General features: G+C 36.9%; 2 protein-coding genes across 2 annotated transcripts in view; both read right to left on the reverse strand.

Moving 5' to 3' along the window:
- Positions 1–4,324: 4,324 nt before the first annotated feature.
- Positions 4,325–16,413, reverse strand: LOC139693531 (broad-complex core protein isoforms 1/2/3/4/5-like). The gene is made up of 4 exons (XM_071591726.1): positions 15,938–16,413; positions 15,665–15,853; positions 4,383–4,743; positions 4,325–4,329 (listed from the first exon to the last, which is right to left on the reverse strand). The coding sequence occupies exons 1-4, from the start codon at positions 16,118–16,120 to the stop codon at positions 4,325–4,327; spliced, it is 738 nt and encodes a 245-aa protein (XP_071447827.1). The 5' UTR covers positions 16,121–16,413.
- Positions 16,414–18,615: 2,202 nt separating this feature from the next.
- The window catches only part of Cog4 (conserved oligomeric Golgi complex subunit 4), a 42,169-nt gene continuing 39,945 nt past the window's right edge, over positions 18,616–20,839 (reverse strand). The window contains exon 13 of the mRNA XM_071592415.1: positions 18,616–18,981. Within this exon, the coding sequence (XP_071448516.1) occupies positions 18,939–18,981 (43 nt within the window). The 3' untranslated portion in view covers positions 18,616–18,938. The remainder of the gene's footprint in view (positions 18,982–20,839) is intronic.

The following is a 20,839-nucleotide window of genomic DNA, read 5'->3' on the forward strand; positions in this document are numbered from 1 at the left end:
AAATCATGCCACACGATCAACTTCAGTTATAGAGAGGAACCTCGCTTAAGGAGCATGTCGCACAGTGAGAGGTTTGCATGACGAGCAAAAACAATGGTATTTTAATGCAACAATTTCAGAGCGTAAAAATCATTCGCCTTGACTGGGACTCGAACCCAGATCCCTCAATATCCGGTCGAGTGCTTTAGCCACTTAAGCTACCGAGGCGTCCTCTTAAACTCTGAAATTTTGGGGCTTTTAAAGGAACTAGATGTTATGACGAAATACCGTACATACAATGTCACATGCATTCGTAGTCATGCGCGAGGCGCCACTGTCCACGACATTAGCGGATGACCCCGTTAAAAGTTACTGTTGCGGCATCTCCCGCAGTTTCTTTGGAATTTGTCAAAGGGAAAACACCATACGTGTTTAAAGTTGGCTTTAACCTCGTGGACAGTGGCGCCTCGCGCATGACTACGAATGCATGTGACATTGTATGTACGGTATTTCGTCATAACATCTAGTTCCTTTAAAAGCCCCAAAATTTCAGAGTTTAAGAGGACGCCTCGGTAGCTTAAGTGGCTAAAGCACTCGACCGGATATTGAGGGATCTGGGTTCGAGTCCCAGTCAAGGCGAATGATTTTTACGCTCTGAAATTGTTGCATTAAAATGCACATTAGCGGATGACTCCGTTAAAAGTTACTGTTGCGGCATCTCCCGCAGTTTCTTTGGAATTTGTCAAAAACAATGGTCCCGAAAACGACTTGCTTAATGAGCTACTTTTTGCAAAACGAGTGACAAGGAGAGGGGAATTCCCAAATTCATTGTGCACTTACTATGGCAGTTTGTCTCTAGCACTGGTTCTGCTAGCATCTTAGTGTCACTAGTAATCACACATTTTTCCAAACTTATGTCTTAATATATTATAAGCGATTTTTTGTGCAAAGTTTAACAATATTTTGTGCATAGTTTTAAAATTGACCCGGAAGAAAAATTCGTAAGATGAGCACCATTAGAGAAATAAAATGACAGTTGAAATGAGAAATTAAAGCATTGAAAATTGGGAACAAGGTGTGAGGCTGGCTGATCTAGTAGAAGGATATATGCTTCAAACAGAGTGACAAGAGTACCTATTCAACGGTTATGCACTCTGAACAATGTTGAAAAGTTGCTTTTCATATGAATAAGCAAAAAGCAATTGCAATGTGACACCATTACAAGAATATAATTCAAGGGGAAAGTGATTTTTGACGACCTCATTACGAAGACGTCAGGATCATTAATGGCCGAGCAAATATTTCAGGGGAACCGTGCATGATTTTAGAAGTTAACGAGAAGAACTGTCATCCACATCAATGTGAGGCATGGTGAACCAGCAAGCTCTGAGTCAAAGGCAGCAGAGAACTTCATTATTACTTCAATAAGCTCATAGATCCTGAGGACTACTCACCACAATATGTTTTTAATTGTGACACAATGGTCCTCTTCTGGAAGAAGATGCTGAAGCAAACCTATATTTGTGCACATAACAGTAGAAGAGACCCTATTGCCTGACTAAAAGGTGATGAAAGCCCGTCTCATGCTGCTATTTTACACACAATAGAGCAGTGATATGTAAAACAAACCCCTGCTTGTTTATTATTTAGAAACTTCATGAGCCTTTAAGAAGTGTTAAGCCCAAAACAGCAAGCTAAATGAGATGCGTAAGTAACTAAAAGTTTACTTTGATTCTTTTTTGCTTTTACGAATTGAGTTCGCATTCCCAGCTGCTTCATTCCGCCATAGAAGAAAAGAGAAAGTGATCCACAATTCTAAACAATGTAAACATAATTTTCTTTGAATAAACATTGTAGATAATTTATTTTTTTGGCATGGAATGCATTATCATATTTTGCATTAATTTAATGCAAAAAGTTGTTTCACTAAACAAGTATTTAGCTTCACAAGATAGATAGCAGAATGGATTATGCTCGTATTATGAGGTTCCACTGTAGTTCCTTTCTACAATGTATTCATAGTTGAGTGCATTGTGTCATAGTCGACGAGGTTAAAGCCCACTTTTAACCACTAGGGTGTTCTTCACCTTTGAAAAATTCAAATAAACTGGTGGAGATGCCACAACAGTAACTTTTAACGGAGTCATCCACAAATGCTTCCTACAATACAACAATTTCCAAGCGTAAAAATCAAAAAGTTGGTCTAAACCAAATTTCCAATAGTGTACTAATAAAGTTCTGTATAACACTTGACAATATTCATCTTCAGCTATTGGCCACCTAGGTCAAATGCTACCTCTACTACAAGATTTTGATGTAGTATGACATGATCTCCTTGAGTCAAACACAGGTATCAAGTTCAACTAAGACCTAAACTTTACATCCACAAAACAAACTAGAGTGAACTCTCCATTATCCATGTTCTGTGGAATATCTGTGCGGCCTTTTCCCAGCTCCTCAAAAGTTTGAGATAAAATTACAATCTTAAAGAATATAATTAAATGCTTTGAAACCTCAAATATACTTTGGTAAAAAATACAAGTTTGAAATAACTCAGTTTTATTAAAAGTTATAAATTTCTCAAAATCTAAAGATGTCAACAGAATTTCATGTTTTCATTTAAACATGTTTGTTCCAACCACACTTTCCCATTATTGTTTCCCTCGCAGTCATTCATTAGCCCTGAGAATTCCATAATTTCCTTTGAAGTGAACAATTAAACGGTATTACTACGTGACAAATACGTGATAAACCATCAACATGGCATTACTATACTCGGAATATCATATGACAAAAATGAATCCGTATCAGCAGTCCTTTTTTAAAATTCACCAAGGAATTTCTTTCTTTCCTGGCCGTGAGATTGGTTAAGCTTTCTGAGGAAAATAAGTCCTACTATTCACTTGATGACAGTTCTGCGCTCTTGTAAATTCCACCCTTTCATAAAAATGGCTAAAAAAAGAAAAAAAATGTATTTTCCATCGCTAAAAAATGTGACTTCATCACACACAATGAAATAATAGTCTCCATACATTAAAATATTCATTTACACCACAATCATATTTTCTGTACATTTCAGTTAACTATGCTCCATCACATATCCATTGGCGCATGGATAATATCGAGAGAGTCTCCTGTTTCATCTGTAATGTCTTATAAATGAGCAATGAAATTGGCACTCCCAATAAATATAAATAAATCCCATGTGGATTCATCACAAATTCAAATTCAGTTGACTCTGTGTGCAGATGGTAGCTTTACTAGATGAACTTTCAATGTAAAATTATTCTAAATGAGAGGGGACCAGGGGTGACAAATTTTTCGCCAATGGTTAAATATTACTGAATTTCCAGTTGATTAAAAAATAAAGAATTAATTTAAATTCAAATTAATTCACTCAACAGTTTCAACGTGCTGGTTTCTACAGCCTAGTAAACATTTCATTATTGTTATCTACACAACATATGAAATAATTCCAACAAATACTTGTGACCTAAGTACATTGGTAAGGAGGAGATACACAAAGACTGCTGCTGCTTGACTCCCTGTTAAATGGAAAATTTTCACTTTATATGGCTCCTGTCACAGAAATAACGCCATATGTATAAAGAAGTGCTGCCAAGACAATGTAGCATTGCCAAGAGACTAGAGCATACTTGTTTCGAAATGGCAAGCTTCTTTGCGATAAAAAAAACTTAACTCATTTCACAAACATTTGCTGAAGAGAATCTTAGGCCATATTGGACAATCAAAGAAATTTCTATGCAGCTAGTCATAAACAAATGATTTATTCCCAAAAAATTCACACAAAAAAGTTGGTCACGAAACTCATGGAATGAATGCACAGTACCCAAGACACACCTCATTTTTGCCCTGACCTTCAACATGCTTTTCATGGAACACTGTGACCACAGGTAATCACTAAACAGGAACAAAAAAGGAATTTCATCAATGATCATTTACCACCAGAGCTAAAGTTGAATGAAGGAGAAGTAGAGGTGTCGCACCCTCCTCAAGCACCATCATTGTGATGCTGTCATGTGTTTTATGACGGAGAGACAATGCCCTCTGCCTAAAGAATTAAAACTCACCCTTGATTAGAGTTGTGTCGCCATGGCAATCCGAGACCCTTCTCGATTTGGACATAACCGACGGGAGGTTCACTTCCTCGGTCGAGTTGGGCAGCGTGAGTGTGAGCGCCAATGGGAGACTGTTTGAATCACATGGGTAATCAAACTCTGGCGGCTCCATCTTGAGTGAGAGGTGAGCCAGGGGACGATCCTCGTCGTCGTCCTCCTCCTCGTCCCCCATGCCCAGCATCGCCTCCACCCCCACCTCCTCCTCTTCATCCTCCTCCCCCCCCAGCCCAACCCCCCTGCCTTCCGCCCCCTCGTCCAGCAAACCCTCGCCAATGGCCTCGTCCTGCGCCAACAGACCCCCCTCCTCCTCCAACATCTCCACCGTGCTCTGTGCTGCCATCAACTCCCCGCAGCAGGGTGCCATCTGCGTCTGGGGACCCTCCCCCTGTGACACGCCTTCGGCAGTCATTGTCTTGGCCGTGAGCGCCAGCGGGGGTGTTGTCGCCGGGCATGGTGGTGTCTCATCCAGGGGGGGATGTTGGTGCTGCTGCTGTGGGGGAGTGGTGTTGGTGGTGGTGGTGGTGTGTGGGGGTGTGGTGCTGCACCCCCTATGGCGCTTGGCCGGAGGATGCAGCAGGGGGGTCTCCGGGCCCTCGGGGCAAGAGGCCTTCCTCGGGATTGCCATCTGCAGATGCACAAAAACAAGGGAGAGAACATTAGAGAGAGAACAACTCAAACACACTTTGGCATTTATGTTCTGGAATTGAACATCCACACAAACACACATAACGTTTATGAAAACACAAGTTTCACTAGTACCACAATTAGCTTAGGTGAAGTGCCATTTTTCTTATTCTTACTCATGTAGGCTGACATGGAGACTAATATTATTATGAATCTAGCGACCTTCAGCCGGGATGATAGCTGCCCTTTTTCCAACAACTGGAAATGAGACTAACGATTAGCAAAGAAATAAAACATGAATAGTAGTGAACACTTGATGGGGAATACGACCCGACCAATGAGGCCAACTTAGACTTGAGCCTATGTAATAAGAGCAAATGAACTTCAGTTCACCTGAAGAGGTCAACTGTTATGGCAGTGAAATATTCAATATTCTATGTTGATGAAATCCCAAGTGGAAATGTGTTTTCAAAAACGTTCCGCAGAAGTGTTCCCAGAAACTCATAAATACCTCAGAATTAGACAGTTCAAAGTGAAAAATTGATATACTGAGATGACGGATAAAAAAAAGTTCAAAATGGTTTATCCAAAGTGTAATACTAGAGCAAAAGAAATATTCTGCCAGTTTTACACATTCTAAGTGCAGCACAGAAATTAACAATGCTTATTCCATTATCATCTTCCTCAAACAAATTCCTAATTATGCCTGTGGCACATTCGAACAGAGAAAGCAATCTATAAATAATAAGTACCTGACACAGGACGCAAAATATTATTGGAAATTCAAAATTAATTACCCATGATTTACAGGTATTCAGGAAACAGCCATCAATATAAATAGGCCTTCTGTGACACAAGTGACCTTAAAAACTAGATTTGCATGTACCAAGATGGCTTATTTCCCAATACCACTTCTAATTTCCATATCCACCAAATTGTGAAATCATACACATTCATTTCTACAGCCATCAAGTAACGACGCAAGGGATACACAAAAACATATAACATCATGATGGGCAGATTCTGACGAAAAAGATTCTAAAGTTAAATGTCCACATATGTTAAAAACTTACCCCTGAGGAATGGAAATAAATTGAATTCTTCAATAAAAGTAAAAGAATTGTTAGTGATAAATATAAAAGGTACTCAAAAGAGAGATGAATCAAGAAAAATGTTGCCATAAGACAACAAAGTTAAATAATTTATCAATGGAGTAACAGTGATGTGAAGACTTTATCCATTAAAATTTGGGAACAGAAAGAATTATGATGAAAGCACTGCTTAGAACGAAATACAATCTCATCACTCATAGAAATCACAAAAGCCCTGTGATAACAATTGTATATTGAAGAGTGAATGAAAGAAATGGCCCGAGAAGATAGAGAACAGTGAGCAAACTGAAGTTTCATCATACTAGGAACTAGTTATGAAATTAGTGATGCAATTGCAGTAAGCAGTAAATGTGAAATACAGAAATTATGGTTCCCAGGTACAATTACAGATTGCAGGTATTCAAACATTACGTTTGTCAGGATACAAATATGCAGCAATCAAAAGCTGATATTGTGCCGTGAGCATTTAATGTTTCACAAAATTTTACATAGATTACCCAAAGATATCTAAGCTCTTTCAAAGAATGTAGTTTGAATAATAATTACTGTAGTCACCCTACAACTCAAACATGGGTTTTGAAAAACACCTGAAAGCAATTAACTACGCAATGGACTTCCCAAATACTTCTGCAAAACATAAACACTAAACTGTTTCCTTCCCTAGCCCTCCATACTTTCCATCACGAGTAATGAGTTTGTTACACTTTTTACTGATTCCAGGGCTGGTTCAATTCTTAGCTTTGGTTTTTGGTTCTGATAGCTCCACTGTATGGATAGATATAAAGTTGCAAAAGTAAACTAAAGCTCAATCACCTTCAAGGAAATTACCACCTTATTGGAAATTACACACAGCCTATGAGAAGTTTCATACCATTACAAGTTTTGCATACAAACATTGATTTGAAATGATGAAACTTTGATGAACCTCAATGGCATTTGGTCTGAGTATTAGATATTTCAAAATCATAGTTTTGGAGAGATGCTCCCATCCATTTGTATAAGCAATACCCCACTAACCTATCGAGTCACATTCATCCATTTTTGAAACCCCAAGACTCGAATCAATTTGGAAGTCCTCTTTGGAGCCTCAGGTGACAGATATCATGAATGGTTATTATAAGCAATAGTTAAGGGCTGCATGCACCTCATTAAAACCTAGCCTAGTTCCATTTGTGATCCTGGTCTAGGTGAAAGATTCTGGCACTAATACTCTCACATTTGTGTATACAACAACAAGTGACTCAGCTCAAGTTACTTTTGTAGCATCTCTAGCTGTTTCCATACATGTATCAAAGAGAAGCACCTTTTGCAATGAGACATTGACCTTAATATCGTTAACTGGGTTTCAATGTGCACAACTACTGGTTAATTCATGAGTGTATGTATGACAATTCATCAGAACATCTTGAAAGTTTAAGCACCTGGAAAATCACAATCTAAGAAGATGCCTCAGTTGCCTGTTTTGCTAAAGCACTCAGCATGCAACCATAGAAATATTACTGCTTTTGCAACTAATTTGGCTCTTTTCTGGGTCACTCCTGATTGGAAAGCCACACACAAGAGTAACATGAAGGAAGATCTCATTTTTAGAGCAATCTTTTGACTGCAATTCTCTCGCAATGACTTATAAAACCATACACATGTGCTATAACACTAGTAACAAGTGCAATTTTAACTTAGCAGTAATCCATGTCAAAAGGAATATGCCATGCTTCATCAGTGAGATCAGATCCGCACCATTGTGGTATAAGAAATGGCCAAAAATTTTACTTCTTAGAGGCCCTCAAAATTCAGGATGGCTATAACTAGAATGTCCAAAAAGAGTTAAGAACACTTTCCCCATATTTTCACAACTAAGACTGTTGCCAGCAAGAGGCTTGTCGATAAGGTCATTTGGTGCTTGACATGGATACTCACCATCATTAACATCTGAAAGGTACCCATAAAACACTCGGTGTAATGAAACACCTAAGTGTAATAATTAAAATTTGCCTAAAACAAACAACAGTGTACATTACCATTTTTTGCATGGGACCAAAACCATTTAATTCTTAGCAAGATAATATAAAAATGGAAATGAATTTAAAATTTCATTTCTTCACATAATTGATTTTTAAAATTCAACACTTTTCACGGGTAAAAACCATTCACAATCATGAGGATGTATCCTGGGGAAGGAGAATGATTTTTGCATTTTGAAATTGTTATATTTTTATGCATATTAGTGGATGAATCCATTCAAAGTTACTGTCTTAGTACATTCCATAGTTTTTTGAATGCATGGGTTATTGCTTCAAAAATTTTTGAGTGTTTAAAAATATGCATCAAATGTTTTGTTCTCAATTGGATGGATTCTAAAAAATAGAGTAGCTTCAGGCATGATGTGGTATAAGTTGAAAATAATGAATATGATGTTATACATCAAAACCTGGTCGTTAAATAAAATTTTATCAAGTGGAAAAGTGCCACGATCAGTTATTCATTATGGATGGATTCTGTTGGCCACGCACTTTCAGTAGATTAAGGTACCCCTAATCACAGGAATATTATTTAGAAGCTAACTGAAACTTCCAAAAATGTGCACCTAATTTCTGACACAATTTTGATTAACTGCCATTGTAATGAGGGAGATAAAAATTAGTTTGGAATGTTTGGATGAATGGTGGAGTCATTGAGTATATCTTGAGCTCTGAGGAAGACTTAAGATCTTGGCACACAAGTGAAATAGGTTATTTATATCAAATGAAACTAGTCTTGCTTTTCCTGGAACATCAACTTATTTTAGTTTTTCGTAAAGCTTGAGTTTTTAATTCCGTATTTAGGTTTAAAGCATGTGCAGTCTCAGAATATTAAGTTAAATTTCAAAATGGCAGTTAGTCAAATTTATTTCAGCGTCCATCACATTTTGTACAACCAAGCAGATTGACTATGGCTTCCCCACTTTCCTCCCTCTTAGCTGAACTCTTCCTTAATTCACTGGAAGCATATCTTTTCAATACCGGCAATCAACTTAAGAAAAATGTGATGCAATGGTTCTGTTATGCTGATGACATTGTTATCCTGTGGACAGGAACAAACCACTATTTAGACTCCTTCCTCAATAACCTCAACACACTCCATCCAAATATTTTCTTCTCTACGGAAAATAACGTCAGTGGCTCAACTAACTTCTTTGATTCATCAATAACCATATGGAAAAAGAGACAAAAGTTCTCAATTCACAAAAAATCAACCTATATGGATCACATAAATTCCATTGATTCTGCCCACCATTTTTCTCACAAACAGGCAGCCATCCACTTGATGACCCACACACCCTCCTACACACCTCTCTTTCCCCAAATATTTCAATGACGAACTTAGGGCAATTATGAATATAGCAACCAAAAATGGGTGCTCAATTCCATTTCAGGTAGACATCTCCAGGGAAGATCTCCATTCACCTTCCCTATTTCACCCAAAGCAGCCTTTTACCCACCCTTTAGCCTCTCCAAACTCTATGCTAATGGTAAAGACAAACAGGATATACTTCTCAAATCAGGCCTTTATAAACTCAAATGTGATAGCTGCAACATCAGACAGGAAGAAATTCGAAGACATGAGCAAAAGAACACACTATATGTTACATAAATCAAAACTCCAATCACTTCTTTGCAGGACACTGCATAGAATTCAACCAAAATAGCAATTTTGTCCCTGAAATATTGCATTACCACCCTTAAAAGACTAAAATGGACGTTCTTAATCAAATTGAGATAAGAAGGCACTTGGCAGACCACGAAAAAACCTTTGTAACAAGCAATTGTACACACAAACCTCCCTACTACTTTCCGAGAAACTAACCTTGAGTGGAAAAATAAAACCAACCCTTTAACGCACTTATTCACCCTTCCCATGCCCCTCCACCCCACCCCATGCCATATCATAGCCATGGAACTAATAGTTCTTTCCTTTCCCTAGCCCAAATAACCCTTATTCCTTCCTAACCCTACCCCCCAACCGTAGCCACCTCCATCCTAAGCGTATATATTCCAGTGCTGTATGTAAATGAAATTTGTACCTGAAGATGCCGCAAGTCAGTGAAACACATTTTATCTCATAATGAAGTCTGTGGAAAAGTACAAAATCTTTTAATATGGATATCAAATACTTCCAATAAGAGAAGTCTGAAACTGTATAGTGCATTTCTATGGATTTTTTAGTGATATTGGTTTGATGAACTTGCACAAATCATACAACTTCCAATCATTTAACTGGAATGCAGTAAATAGATGCAAGTGCTACCAGCAAATATGTTTTTAAGATGGATCACTTACCACAACTCCTGATAAACCATATTTTAGAGATGAGAAGGAAAGGAAGGAAGGAATCAAGATTACTGCCAAACAACAAACTCCTAGATTCCCAGGACTAGACTGATGCTAGTCTCAGTAGCATGGATGGAGCCAGTTCTTTCCAAGTGTGGAGAATGTGTTACATGTTCAACTCCCGCTCATTGTGAGGACATTTAAGAACACATTTGACTAAGCCTCATGCCAATTATAATTTTTACAACAAGAGTAGACACAATGTGGCTTTTCAAGGTTTGCTATATTTTTCATATTTACAGCGAAATAGAAATGGCATTAAGGTAACTGAAATCAAATAAGGTTTAGAGAATATTTAATATCCCTACAGAGCTACTTTAGCAGCAAAGAAAACGTGGAAGGAAGATTTCATCAGATCAGGGTTATTTGGCATCCCAATAAAGGAACAGGTCTCCATTTAAGGGAAAGTCAACAGTTTTGTTGTAGTGTGGGAGGTGCAAGGTTGTCTCACTAGAAAACGCTAAGAAATGTTGCCATGTCATCTGCTCCTATCCAAAACCTGCCTTTATACACCCGAAAATGACAAACACATAATGATATAATAACAATTCATGCATATTTATATCTTTACATATGTTTTTGAGAACTTATTTCATTCATATTATATTGCTTTGGCCAAAATCAATGCTGCCAATTTTTCCAAATGCTTCCTCATCAATTGACTGCTAAGTTGGATTTTGAAGGGGCAAGACTGGAGGTTATTGTGCTGATTCCAACCCTATGGCATTCCAAACAACTCATTTACCCATTGCAATTTATGGATTGACTGGAGGTCACCAAACTGACTTTCTTTTGGAATTTCTTTCGATTAATTAATTTGTGGTGCTGAGAGTTTTCATGAGGATGAAAGGGCAGCAGTCCAGATGATTAAAAGGCCAAGCATGCTCACAGTCATTATCAATGTCAGCTGTAAGGGAGATTTAGAGCTCTATAGAGTATCGGGATGAATATTAAAGGAAATCACATCTAACTTCTCACAAAGGGTCTTAGCTACAAAATTAGACACAATATTAATATTTGTGACATTCAAAATTGCTAATTAAGGACAGTAACCACCACTCTTTTCCCAAATTGAGACCAAAATAAAATTGATGCATAAATCTAAGTTTAAAATCAGCAACATTACCATTAAATAACTACTGAGGATGATTATTTTTCTCCAATAATATCTTCTGATTATGATACTAGTTTAAAAACAATTCATTTTGGCATATGATACATATTCAGGTATGACATGATAGACATTGTTGGTGATTAAAACTTAAATGATAGGAAAGTGGCAAGTGTTTTTGCCTCTGTTGCAATCCACATAAAGAAGGTATAATAAATCACTGCATGGCAGGCAATTCTTCAATGGAACAGATTTTACCCAATATTGATTGACATTTCTGGTTGATGATAACTCCTTGCTTCTAATTCGGATATAAAATTGGTGCTGCAGCCCTCTCTCTTTCAGAGAACCTGGCAACAGCCAGGAGTCTTGAAATAATCAAAAGATTAAATGATTATGAAAATTTGATGTTTTCTGAGGTAGGAAAATTATAAAGGAAGAATGAATGTAGTTTGAAAGAGCCACCAACATAATAATAAGAATGTTAAGGAGGAGAGTGACTGAAGGGGAGAGGATATTACAGGAGATATGCAATATATATGTAATATCGCTCAAGACAGGAGTGGATGTGGTTGGTTGATTGAATTATAAAATGAGGCATGCAACTAATGTTGACAAACTCTCCTTAAGCTGGGGCTCTTGCACCATACATGAGAAGTGAACTAAAACAACTGTTAGTGATAAACAGAAAATAATCAATTTCAACATAAAATCTGAGAAAGTTACATTTTTTTTTATGAGTGAATGGGTCATTGGTACATCCTGTTGCACCATTTGCTCACAACAGAGCATTCTGTGATTTAATCCATTGTGTTCAATGACACATGAATACACTTTTAACCCAGAAACCATCACCTACCAAAGAGCAGCATAAGGCAGAACAAGATATAACATGGATGTGGTCTCGGGACCGTTTGGTGATGACGCTCACGCTGTGGATAGGGCAAAGCTGCCCAACCAAACCTCTGCTCATTTCAATTTGTTTCACCTCTAGCAAACATCAGCAAGTGGAAGAGAGATATTAACTAACAATTAACGTCGCATAGGATGGACGATACCGTATTAATGATTTGGTGGAACCAGGCTTACTCTGTGATACAGCCAAAGAAGACTATGCTGACAAACTTAGCATGTCAAGCATGTAACCTCAAGGAAGTCACTGCTTAACACTCTCCCATGCACTTCCCAGCCGACACAACTGCACCTCAAGTCAGCCGAGGGAAACAGCTAAGAAGATGCTTTGATAGCTTAACATGGCCAATACGTCAGAGCACAAAGAGCAAATTGTGTGTGTGAAACAACTGAAAAATGGGAACTACTGCACTAGGACAACAGGTGCGATAGTTCTCTAGTGCTATACATTGGCACAAATGCCGAGTGAACTGCCATTGTACAAATGATGGTATGATGATGTAAGGACAATGGAATGCCTACCAATAAACCAAATGGGAGCAGAAAAGTGGCCACAACTCATCAATATATAATTTTGCCTTTCCATCGTGCTCTATAAAAGATAAGCTCTACTAGAGGAGAATAGTATTCATATATTTGTCTCGCAATATAAAATACAAAAAATTCTATGCATGCCATTCCGCAAAGACATTCACTTTTTTAATGAAGGCACTACTAAACAAACTTAATAACTCTACTTTATCTCATACAGATGTTACTTACCTCATCATAAACTTATCATTCATAGAATATATATTTCACATCTGAAAACCCCTAGGCGCAGCAGTTACATGATAGAATCCTTTGAAAACATTTAACACTGAAAAGACACTCATTTCTAATTTAAATGATGACATTTGTTTTTCATTGCTCCTGCTTATTAGGTGATTTGAGCAATTGATATTAGTAACAGTCACTACTTAATTCTGATTTTCATATTCACTGACTCTTCCAAGTTTGCTGGACCATAAGTATGTTATTTTATGTACGACTAACAAATACCATTACTACATGGCATCTAACTGTTAAGGGCCAGAGCTCCTGTCTTTAATTGATGGAAGGAACTTATGATGGAGAAATAACAATGCTGATATTTTCCACAAAACAAAAGGCATTATAATGTATATTTTGGCACTGACTTATTATCAGATGCAAGACAGAAGGCCAGCTACATAATGATGACTCAGTGACCCACAGACATTTAATTGTGACAAATCTTTTATTTAGTGGAAAAGTGCAACATTTTTCATTCTTAATTTTCATTGACATAAATAGTAGATATTTACTCTGTATAATTTTCCAAAATGCTACGTAAAATTTTTATGGTTAATCTGACCACATTTGCTGAAACCTAACCCATAGTACGAGTGAATTCTTACCATCAACAGCATTTAGTATTTAGTTAAGAAATAACTGGAGTAATTTTACACTTATGTTCACTCAATTCACAGAAACCCAAGCCAACCAACTGAAACATCAAACACGTGTAAACCTTAAGCTAGAAGTGGCATTTAAAACTCCACATTTAGGTAGGCAGAATATCTCCCTGTACAATAACTAACACTGCACATATTTTTAAGTCCGTAATACATAGGTTATGAGTTCATCTATTCAAATCCAACAAATAACTTCACAAGAAGATCCTTCTGCAATACTTTCACCGGAGGAATGAATGGGCGAGAAAAAATGATAGATTATGATTAAATAAAGGGAATTACAAAATATTCCCAACTACACACATAATTATTGTATTTATAATGGCATACCCCCCCAATGAAGCACAATTTGTAGATTTCTGATTACACAGAAACTAGCCCTAACAAGTATTTTCCTTAGATTTCCTTAGATTTTGGCAAGAACGGGAAAATACAACAACAAAATGTAGAATCAGTCTTGACACGTGAAAAATCAGACAAATGCGTGCTTTGTCAGCGAGGATAAAGACAAGGAACCTAGAGTAATGCCCCAATAGAGTTACAATGCTTTTTCCTATATTCCCTCACATTTTCTGGTGTTCTGTGCTAAAATGCAAATCCACAAATTTCACGCTTCCACAATGGGTGAACCCATTGATGAATGCAATAATAAATCACAGAACTGGTATCAATAAATATAAACTCATATCAGCTGGAAGTATTTCACTGAGTCAAATATGGGGATAAATCACTGTCATCCTAAACAAGGAATACATAAAGGTACACAATAAATCTCCCATGCACAAATTAGCATAGCGAAAACCGAAATTCAGTTGCTTTCTTGGAAAACAGTAAATGATAATCACTGACAAAAATAAGAATAGTCATCAAAACAATCACCTACGAGGACCTGAGGGAATATGTTGCATTGTGGTCGCTTTCACACACTGTGTTCACTTTCACCAAGAATTTTTTACAGAAAGCCAGCATGATTAGGGTGTGGGGAAACAAACAGAAAACCTCGTGTTCCCAAAAGAGCATGCAGGGGAGGCTCAGACACTGCCTGCATGGTCTTTCAAATGACAGCAGAATCCTATGAAGCAGCCAGTATAACAATATCAGAACCCCATCTGAGACCAAACCATAAGAAAGCCCAACGACTAAAAACCCATCAAAATTATTCTGAAATTTAAAGTTTCATTCATCTATCAAGTTCCAGCCGCACACACTAAAATATATTTAATATTTTATTGATAGATATGGGCTCAAAATCACAAGGACATTTATATTTGAATTAGTAGCAGTAATTCTCTTGAGAACTTAGCCAATTCTTTGCATTTCAAACTATTTGCTTCCATTCTAGAAGTCTCTCAATTGCTCCAGTTAATTACACCAGTGGTCTAAATTTGACATCACTGAGGGTTTTCAAGTAATTTAAGACAGCATACCTACTTGTATTACAACGTTTCCAGAGCAATCATTAATTCAAAAGTATTGTTTATGAAAGGACTAACAATATACATCTAATTAACCAGATAACTAAAATCCACAGTTGGAAAAGTAAACATTAAATGTGTATGACCCTGGGAGATGCTAAAATTGAGTTATGACATTATATTGAAATAAGGATTAACACTAAGCATTTGGGTGCATAACATACCAAAGCACTTCATGATTTACGTATTCGTTCAAGACAAAATACGCCACCAGCCGTAATGATTAGTTACTCTTTACCAACACTTGGAGATCGCTCAAAATAATTACAAACATAAACGTTTGCTTACGAATGGAAGTGGTAGGAGTTCATTAAGGAAAGACTTAACGCCAGGGAGAGATGCTCCCCGACTATTTAGTGGACGAATTTACTAAGTTTTTAACGAAGTTTTATCCACTTACGATAAGATCGACATGTCCATAATTTCACTTGATCAAACATGGACTCAGTGCATGTATAAAAGTCACTAACCTTCTCTTTCACTTGTTCAGATGCACCGGACAATCCACGAATTTGCAGCGTTTCCGCAGCCTTCAAAAGTGCTGGTAAGTTTTCTTGACCAATATTTACCTCACCCTTGTAAACAAAACAAAGTAGAGATTCGAGTTCTGAAAAATGAACATCTTGCAGAATGATAACTGGATGCTGGCATGGATTGCTCTGAAATAAACATAACAAAAACTGATTGCATCTATTCTCCGATCTCCAATGAAATGCGCAATTGAATTGTCAAGAGTGTCTCACCTGAAATACTTGACGAAAAAATGGGCTACACGCTGACAAAATCACTTTATGGGCCCTTATACACTGTCCATCGCTAGCCAGTGTCACATCTACCAGTCCCTCTTCTTCCCATAAATTCTCGAAACTTGTCACAATATTCGTTTGAAAGCTATTCCACTTAAGACATATCTGCTGCCCTGCCATCTTTCAAGCTTATATTACCTGAACAGTCAAGTAATTACCCTTTTTCATGCCATTTTGTACCCTCTGTGGAGAGCGCTACATTTTCTTACAACAATAATACAAGCCCCATCAAAACTGCGGGGAATTGAGATGTCCTACGCTACAAAACGTAAACCAACTTACCCTCTGAAATTAGTATGCGATAAAGTATCCCTGACGAGTATATAAGTGAACGGTTACAGATTACAGCAATAAAGGATCAGATTTCATGTTTAGTAATTTAATAACAAATTAACTTGACAAACGGACATGGACACTGACTGTCCTCTTGCGTGCAGAGGGCAGTAGCGATTAGCGAATAAAAACATAAAAAACAGTTGAGCTCGCCAAGTCGCATCTAAGAAATTGTTTGTTCTAATTGTGTCAATGTGAACTGTTTGGCATTAACCTGGCAAAACATGAATTTGTTATTCATGCTCTCATTTTTATCTGAAGCTGTGAATTTTCTAATTTTGAAATAACATTTTTTTATTTTCTTAAAATAGTAAATTTGTTCTATCGGTGATATAAGCAATTATTTAGTTTAGTTATAAGAATATCACCGCGAAAATACAATAATTGCAGCGGAAAATAAAAATCGTAATTCATCATTTCGTTGTGATATACAGAATTAACATAATGCAACCAAATTTCGGCAAATTCAGAAGGGTTGGTTATTTGTATTATCGCCCTCACTTCATGCGGATTGACGCCAAGACTCGTGCGACAATCATTCGAGCATAAAAAATCGCCTTTTTAATTATGATTTTTTTTATTTTTCTTCCATTGATCTAGTGACGGCAGGCGTGCGTACTGCTCACGCAGATGCGAGCGACAGTATCTGCAACAGCGGGGAACGTAAGAAACAGGGCCATCCTAGCGGAAATTTCAAACGCTACATTCGCAATGAAAAATGACTACAACTTAAGATCACTCTAGATCAACTAAAGATCGGGAAACAAGTCACTAGGCTGCACCACTCCGATTAGAATTACGCCTGAACGCTAATCTTAATTTACCTCGAACATTAGCTTTTTCCGAAAGCTGGAAATTTTCTATTCTTTTAAACTAGTGTACCCATTTTTATCAAAAACGAACCCGAATAAGTACTTTATTCTACACGCTTCAATTTATGCCCTCCCACGTAGCCTTACAACTCCTTGAGTAGGTAACCATTGTTTTAAGAATTACCTTCAACTTACAGCTCTAGTATTTATTTTGTCATCATCTCAACAATAACTGCCCTCTCTTATCAGGCCAAAAGTATGGCAATTAAAGGGTGACATTAGAGTGATTTTGAGATCAATCATTAGAGTGATCTTAATCATAGGAACAAACAATAAGCAAAATGGACTTCCATAAATTGTTAAATCGAGAATTAAGGAGGAAGGTGAAGTCGTTTATAGGGGTGAATGTATAGGTAGGGAAGAGGGAAAAGGCAAACTCTCTAACAAGGAAAAAGTAACAGGACTCATTTCATCCACTGCCTCCATAATATTAAAAATTAAAGGAGCTAGCATTTCTGTGAACGAAAAGAAAACTTATTCAGGTAGAGCCAAGTTGATTGGAATTAAATAGTTTTATTCAAAAAATTTAGTCATGAAAAACAAGCATGCTATTACAAGAGGATTTTTTAACTGCAAAAAGCTAAAACTCCGACCTAGACAGCCTAAAAAATTTTATAGTCAACTTTCACAAATTTGATCAAAAATTCTCCCAAACCAAGGGTTATCAATCAGAAGATTGGTTTTAAATCCAAAATATTCAACTCTACTCGGCAGATCACCAATATTAATAATAAAAACTCATAAAATTTCTTAACAACCCAAATTGCAGCTGTCACTTTGAAGGGGTAATTCCACAAGTAAGGTCCCAAATTTTTTAAGAAACAAAAACACTCACTCTCAATAATTGAAACTTCAATTTAAAGATAGAAGATCCCTCTATTTTAAATCCCTCTACCACTTGTTTCTTTAGTTGACGGAACCAGACAGTGCTTCAGCCACAATGATGAAGTGAAACATGAGGTCCAATGTTTCCTCATCAACATGGAGGCAAGATTGAATAAAATGGACTTACAAAAACTCGAAAATTTTGAAAAACTCAAACAAAAAAATGCCTCAACTAAAATGGCGATTATGGGCTATTATTTCTTTTGATACATACAAAAAAACTGAGACTCAACTTATGGGATGGCATTTTTATGTATGATCACTGACTTCAAGTTTCCCCACTAACAAATTTAACATTCAGAAATTGCAGAAATTAAATAAATAAGGTAAAATAAAAAATTCTTATCAGAATTTTCAATAAAAATTCAATTTTCACGGAGCTCAACTTCATGTCAGTTTTTTCATGCAGCTTCATAAGCAAGAGTCTCTTCTCTAATGTGACATTATCATTAAAACCCATTCTCAGTAGTAGTGATAATAATATTGTGTATTTTCATCTAAGGTACATGGTTATATGGATCCAATATAGGAAAAACCAATGATAATATCAATATCAGCCCACCTGATCCCATTAAGGATTTAAACTGATACTCACAGTTTTATGTTGATAGAACCTTCAGAAAGCTTTATTTCTTTATTCAACCTGAATAGAAACACACACACATAACATGTCTGATGCTTGATAAATTATATGAGAGAGTGAGTAAGGCCATTGTGCAATGGTCTCAGTAAAATCACTTGACCTTACCACTTAAACAAAACAAGTGTCTGATAATCACCACATTTAACATGGCAAAGTCATTATAGAATCCAGGAATGCACACAGGTAACTTTGACAGATGAAAAAATCACAGTTTCAGGCGCTTTATGTCTTCACTGCGGAAGTCAACCCTGTAAAATAGAGCATTTATCAATTAATAACTTGACGATCCCACTTTCATTCACACAAACTTATGTTATCTGTAATTACAGATGCAATGGAATTGGAATTCCTGTGAATGTAAATTAGGAGGGAAGATAATGATCATGTTGTAAGCGCCCTAAACAGTTGGAAAAAAGGATATCAAAGGACGACTTGAGTTCACGCTTCACAAAAAATGCACGCATGAGGCAGCATTTGTTTCTCCTCACTTGAGTCAAGGAGCAGTCCTCTTGAAATTGCTAAATAAAAATTTCCTCTCCTGGCAATGCTGTGTTCCTTCTAACTATTTTGTGGTGATTTATTTCCACAGTTAATATAACTGGAAAATGAAATAAATCTGATGCAGCCAGCAGATTACCTTTGCCAAGAGGTTTTTTTTCTCATGGACAATAAAGAAAGTACAGGGGAACCTTGTGAAATGAGCACAAATTGTTCTGAGATCTCTCTCATAAAGCAAAACACTCGTTTAGTGAAACAATTTGTCCCATATTAACTAATGCAAAATACTTCATGCTGAAAAAATACATTGTGTACAAGGTTGGTTAAAAGAAAATTACACTTTCATTGCTTAGGATCTTGCATCACCTTTATCTTCTCTTATATCACAGAATGAACCAACCTGGATTATGAACTTGATTTGTAAAAAAAACAAAATAATTAGTTTATTGTTTATGATACATTCCTTATTCTTTTTCACTATACAACAGTCTAGAGGAATTTCCTATCAACAACACTTCAAAATGCAAAAATTTAACTCAGCATTATCATCAAATAAGTTTCTAGCATGCATAGTCACTGCCGTATTAGGGTGATGCTTTGTATGCATGGTACAATGCAACAGTATCCCATTCTTCCCCACGACCTCTACATCACATTTAGCCTGCTCTTCCGGACTTCACACACTTCATCCTGGAGTTTCTGAATGGTAAACAAGAATGGGTTTTATCTTCAAATCACCTCTTCCATTTGTGTAAAATTGCAGCGTGAGATGGCCTTTCATTAGCTTGAGGCTGGGCAATTCATTACCCTCTGCTTCTACGTTTACACACATAGCTTTGCTTAGGCATCAACTTCCAGAAGAGACCTACCTTATCACAATTAAAACTGTGTTAAAGCACGTAACCCTCACCATTCATGAGCTACTTGAAGTCATCGATCAATTTCTCCTTTGACTTCCAGTCAGAGCTTCACCTAGTCTCACAATGTCGTGAATGCTGGTTCTTCTCATAAACTTCATGAATCACACATGGTTTGCCATAAATACTTCTTTACTCATTGATGATCCTGACATGATATCAATGAGGTTGGTGAAAATCATTTTTGCATTCTCATAAATGATGCACTCATCAATAGTATCGCACTGAAATTGCTTTTCGTTTATCCACGTGAGACGCAACCTTTCAACTTCGTTGAGAATACATAACCTTGTGTAGATATTCTTGTCACTTCCTTTGAGGGATCTATCCCCTTAAATTTTTTCCTTGTTCTTGAGGATAGTGAAAATTGTTGATGTCAACCAATTGAATGTGCATGACAGATCAGCTACGCTGACACCTCGTTCTTGCTTTTGAATGATTTCACCTTTCATTTGTACGGTTATTTTTATTCTCTTCTGACATTCTTCTATTGGCTTTTTCTTCGTGAATATTTTTAAAACCTTTCATAAAATATTATTAAACTTTGCAGGAAACATCACAAATATCATGCCAGAACACAAGTTTAGACAAATGAGCGCTCACTAGTGACACTACAATGCCAGTAGAACTTGCAGTAAACACAAATTTAAACAGCCAGCTTGATCACTCCGGGAATCCCCCTCATCTTGCC

The sequence above is a fragment of the Hetaerina americana genome, unplaced genomic scaffold, assembly GCF_022747635.1.
Source record: "Hetaerina americana unplaced genomic scaffold, ioHetAmer1.1.p SCAF_5, whole genome shotgun sequence".
Lineage (NCBI taxonomy): Eukaryota > Metazoa > Arthropoda > Insecta > Odonata > Calopterygidae > Hetaerina > Hetaerina americana.